General features: G+C 35.1%; 1 protein-coding gene across 1 annotated transcript; it reads left to right on the plus strand.

Annotated features, from left to right (window-relative positions):
• Window positions 1–380: 380 nt before the first annotated feature.
• On the plus strand, window positions 381–4,889 carry ncf1 (neutrophil cytosolic factor 1). The gene is made up of 11 exons (XM_046838712.1): window positions 381–489; window positions 594–674; window positions 815–890; window positions 1,548–1,713; window positions 1,800–1,858; window positions 2,056–2,178; window positions 2,283–2,390; window positions 2,976–3,093; window positions 3,198–3,311; window positions 4,057–4,214; window positions 4,361–4,889. The coding sequence occupies exons 1-11, from the start codon at window positions 418–420 to the stop codon at window positions 4,489–4,491; spliced, it is 1,206 nt and encodes a 401-aa protein (XP_046694668.1). The 5' UTR covers window positions 381–417; the 3' UTR covers window positions 4,492–4,889.
• Window positions 4,890–5,807: the final 918 nt, after the last annotated feature.

Below are 5,807 nucleotides of genomic sequence, written 5' to 3' on the forward strand. Positions count from 1 at the left end.
CTTATATAAGCATTCACAATCAGTGGGACTGTTCTCTTATCTCTTTACACAAGGCCTTTGTGAAGATTTACAGACAACCTTTGTTTAGCTCTGTGCAATCAATGTGTAAAACATTTACTGTGGTTAATGAATAGCTCATTGGCAAATCTAACAATACCATGGAAAAACAAATAAAAACCAAACAAAAACAAAAGCAAAAGCAAGATTTCCCTCTTAAAGTAATTACAGTTCTATTACAGTAGCTGTTTTAATTAAACTCAATTGTGTTTCCAGACACACAAAAAAAGGAGGAACTTATTATACTCCACCTACACTTACAATCACATCTCAGATTTCCTTTGTGAAAGTAAATTCTATAAATACCAGCGTGCCATGTTTTCGTCTAGTTTTCTGCTGTGAGTCGTGTCAGTGTTCAGAATGGCAGAACCATACGTGCGACACCTCGAGCTTTTGGGTTTCGAGAAAAGGTTTTATCCAAGCCAGCATTATGTAAGTACAGTGTGCTGTATTTTTGCACAATGGAGCATAAACACAAGTTTTGTAGAGACTTAATATAGAAGAATTTATATCTTGTTGCTTGTTTATGAACTAAGGTTTACATGGTTATGGTGAAATGGAGCGACCAGTCGGAGAAACTCATCTACAGAAAGTATCCGGAAATCCATACTTTCCATGTAAGCCAATTACTGACCATTAATTACATTTTGCAGTAAACAGCAAAAATATTTTTTTAGTCTTTGTGTGAAAATATTTTCAACTAATGTGCAGCGTTTCTGTTATCTAAACTTTTTTCTGTACATTTTTGTTTATTTAGAAAACCCTGAAGGAGATGTTCCCAATCGAGGCAGGTGACATAAATCCTAACGATCGTATCATTCCTAAATTGCCAGGTAAGATTTATAACTTTTAATGATCTTTTTACAATAGTGCATTTTCTTTCTTTAATGCAACTGTTTCCACATCGTTTGTTTCACTAACGACAGAGAATGATTGCATCCCACTTGGGGAAACACCTGCTTCAAATCAAGCAGTGAAGGAAGTCAGAAAGTGTGACAAACATGTATCTAATAATATCTGGGCCATCTACTGTCAGAACTTGAATAACAAACATAAGACTAGTTTAATGTCAGTCACTTTGAATGTGTCTCGATTTTGTCATATATACAATTAGATCATTGCTTTTCAATAATAATAAGAATATTCACAATTTGCTTATGTATTCCTTGTAAGAACATTACTTTGGAGAAAGTAGAAAGCAGCCCTTAAATAGCTCATGTACATTTTGTGGATTTTACACACATGTGCACTGTTCATAACTTTCATTTCTGCCTAAATCTTTCCTTTGTTAACATTGCCTTGATTGTACAACTGAAAAGTGAAACTTGTGGACTTTCCCCATAGCTTGCACACCTGTCTTTTTATAGTGTGTGTTCTGCAACCAGAAAGCAAAAGGAGAAGTTATAGGTTTTTACCAGGTTGCACAATGTAAAAAAATAACCCTGTTTTCTTTAGTTTGCATAAAATAACCTTAATGTGTTCTTTCATAGCTCCAAAATGGGTTGACACCCAGAAGTCAACAGAGACTCGGCAGGGGACTCTAACGGAATACTTTGATTCTTTGCTCAAACTGCCTTCAAAGATCATCCATTGTCAGCTAGTCAGAGAATTCTTTAAAGTACGGCCAGATGATGAAAGCCCACCAGCTCTGCATCCGTAAGTCTGAAGTACTTAATGACTTCATAAGTTCACAAATAAATCGACACACATTAATGTCTCATAGACTTGTTTTGTGTTTGCAGACATAAACGGAACGAGACCTTTGTCACTTCCAGGGATAAAGCAAGGACTGTCACCTCTGGTAATATATCAGTGCATTTATATTTTTTATTAAGAAACAAATCCTTTAATATAAATCATTGAAGCCTTCTTCATATTGTCCCTCTGGGGAAAACTTTAGGAGTTAATGTACTCTGAGAAGTAAAACCCTATTAGAGAATCTATTTTTCTATACGTGTTTGCTATAATCTCATCAGTTATTTTTTTTATGTGGCATAGAAATCACAGGTCCAATCATGCTGGAAACCTACAGAGTGATTGGAGATTACAGCAAATCCTCAAAATATGAGCTCAATCTGAAGGCAGGAGATTCAGTGGAAATTGTAGAAAAGAGTTCTAATGGTGAGACAAGAACCGAGTTCTCTTATGGCTGAAGTATATGTAATAAATGTATATACAATATCATAGCAAGACCCACTGATGATTGAAAATGTGTTTTGCTTAAGGTTGGTGGTTCTGCCAATGTGAGACACAGAGAGGATGGGCTCCAGCCTCCTTTCTAGAACCACTGGATGGACCTGATGAGTCCGAAGAGCCAGAGCCTAACTATGCAGGTCAGTGTTTTATTAACATTATGATCTTGTAATTATGGGCATTTTATAAACCGGACATGAACAGTTTTGTTCAGTAATTGTTAATAAGAGGAATGTGGTATTCATGAATATACATGTGCTTCTGAGATTGTAAATTTAAGTATTAGAAGACTGCAAACGGTGAATATTGATTGCTTTAGATTAAGACTGCAATTCAAAACAAAATCATATACAACAAATTGAGACAAATAATACTAAATATTGGAATAAGACCAAAGAAATTTAATTCTATAAAATCCAACAAGACTGAGCTACATTACATGAAAGACTATTGTACACTTTTATCATTTAGTCATTATTTGGTCAGTATAGCATTTCTTTTTTTTTTAGATTTGTCAGTGTAAATCAAGTGCAAATTAGCCATGTTTAATTATGTCCACTTGGTATTTGTAAATCTGGTGAAATCTGGCTTTACAGAAAGTTTTGTCAGTCACATTTTTGATTTGGTTTACAACACAATAAAAGAGTGTTAAATGAGATTTATTGTCTGGTGATACTGATACTGATGGATCTTATCTGTTAATGTCTCATGCTTATATTCAACAGGAGAGCTGTACAAAACCACAAAAGCCTACAAAGCAGTGGAGGAAGATGAGATCTCCCTGGAGGTTGGTGAAACCATTGAAGTGATCCATAAGCTTCTGGATGGTTGGTGGGTGGTCAGGTATGAGACAACTCTTGAAAGCATAGAACAAATATATCTTAAATATCTCCCCAAATATCTTATAAGTCAATATCTTAGAAGTAATTGTTTTTCTTATTTGACAGGAAAGGCGAGGAGACAGGTCACTACCCTTCCATGTTCCTATGGAGTACCGGGGAAAGGAAAGAAATGGAGGCAGAAAGAAGCACTGTTACCAGGAACACACCACCACCCAGGAGGTACTGTTTTTTTTCCCCAGGAATGCACAAAGAATCTTATAGAGAATACAGAGTTTACCCTTCAGATACATTTCCAAGTACATTTCCAATCTTCCAAGATAGAACCTTTACCATTACAAAGAACCCTTGATGATTAATCTTGTGTAGTAAAGGTTCTTAACTTTGGGGAATAGTTTATACACAGAACCTCCATAAAAGAGATTTCTTTCTTTTTTTTTTTTTAATGGTTCAAAGTAGTACACTTTTACTTTCCTTAATTTTCCTAACAATCCACAGAACCCTTCAGAAGCCATTTTATATGAACATATTAACAGATTTATTACTGAGAAAAAAGCAGGTTCCAGTCGGGACACTACAGCATAAAAATTCTGGTATTCTTCACAAAATCCTTAAACTAATTTACTGTAAAAAATAACCTTCAGTAAAGCTTCCAATTGAGGTTGTCTCAAACATTATCTATGCAAAGAACATTTAAGCAACCATTGAGCACTTACACTGTAAGATAGATAGATAGATAGATAGATAGTAATGGTTTCATTTACATGCAAATTTAGAAGCAATGTAGAACTACAACCTTAACTACTGTAGAAATTTTACCATCTACTTCTAAGAGTGTATCCACAAATCATAACCTTTTAATGTGTCACCAGAGCTTTATCATCCTGTGTATTTGTTAAAGTTTTATGTAGATTTTTTTAAATATTGCCATTTTTTTCCTAAACAATGCTTTTACCATCCATCACAGATCGACTATACGCAATGCCCAGAGCATGCATGCGAAAGGTCGGCAACGAATCAGCCAAGACACATACCGCAGACAGAGTCGAAAAGTCTTACAGCAGAGAGGAAGACTGCTGTCCCAGCCGAGAAAAAACTCCAAATCCACAATGGAGGATAGTTCAGGTTTGTTATAAAATGACAGACACAAACAATTTTTTTAAAAGCATAACCTACTGCATTTACTGTTACTGCATTTTTATTTGTCACTTTCACATCCTCAAAGTTCACATTTCAGGTGTTTTAACCGCATTTGTTGTACATATGTATAGATACGAAAGAAGCTTCCAACAAAGAAGAGGCAAAGAAAACCCCAGCCATACCTCCTAGACCTAGCCACGATCTCATTATGGAGCGCTGCACTGAGAACACACGCAAGAGAATCAGCATCCATGCCAATTGAGGTTGACTTGAAGCCTACATAAATGCTCAGCATTGCACCAGAATGAGGAATGCCAAGCTTCACTCTTTTATCGAAAGTTGCGTGCCATGAAACTAAGACTTTGGTGCATCTTAATTGTACAGCACAGTTTCATTTCCCCGTTTAAAGCACATTTGATTTATTTTCCACATTTTTGGATGTCACACAAAATTGTGTTTAGGGAACTGCAGGCTAGGCAGCTTAAGAAATGTTCACAATGCCCAGAGAAAGCTTCACGTTTGTGCTCTGTTTTTGCAAACAAAGAGAACTGTAGTAGGTTTAAGCAATGTGTATATTACCTGACTGTATACATAGATTTCAATAAGCTATAGTATTGTTTTTGTTGAATGTATTTTAATAAAAAATTAATAAATTAAGAATACAATTGTCTATTACTTTCATTGTTAAAACTACATTATACAAACACATCCTATTTTTGCCAATAAATGACTGATGTGAAAAGAACAGTTGGATTTATAGGGTGTATTTCCCCTCTCTTAGGAAGTACAGATACCCAGATAGTCGCTGCTGTAAAATAATGTTTAAAAAGTGGGTAATTTCAATTTTACATAACATAGAATTTAAATTATTTAACGTCTCATGTTACTCTTTACAATTGATATTAGGTTAATTTTCTTCCAGCACAAAAAAACACAAAAGTAAGCAATGAATGATGCCCCCAGTATTAATACAGCAGTAATAAAGACTTTCAGTACTACTAACACCTTGAACTAATATGTCTGCTTTTGTATTTTACATCTCATGCTGTTATAGGAAAATAGAGTACAAGTACTACTGTTACTATTACTAACCATATAATGAGGAGGATTGTTAAATAAATGTTTATCTTTCTGACCATGCTTCACTTCTACTACTTTTACTGCTACTACTAATAACTGTATGATGATGATTGTTATTATTATACTTTATTATGTCATGATGATGATTATATTTTATTGTCTTCATGACCATGCTTTACTTCTACTACTACTAATAACTGTATGATGATAATGATTATTATTAGATTTTATTGCGTGTTCTTAATCATGCTTTACACTAGTATGGCACTGCCCACCCTTGGCCACCCCAAACGTTTCTAACCTATGTTCGATCGTACTAAGATTTCTACGGATCTTGATAGAATTGACCGAGTCTATCGCGACCGAGCTTTCGCGACCTCTAGCGGTCATTTGAATCATTGCAAGCTTTTCCATACGCTTTTGAACGCTTCTTGTTCCTAAGCAGCCCGCTGATTGGACCATTAACAATGACGTTGCATGTGTTTCGGTCTGTTACTA

Source organism: Silurus meridionalis, chromosome 25, assembly GCF_014805685.1.
Source record: "Silurus meridionalis isolate SWU-2019-XX chromosome 25, ASM1480568v1, whole genome shotgun sequence".
Lineage (NCBI taxonomy): Eukaryota > Metazoa > Chordata > Actinopteri > Siluriformes > Siluridae > Silurus > Silurus meridionalis.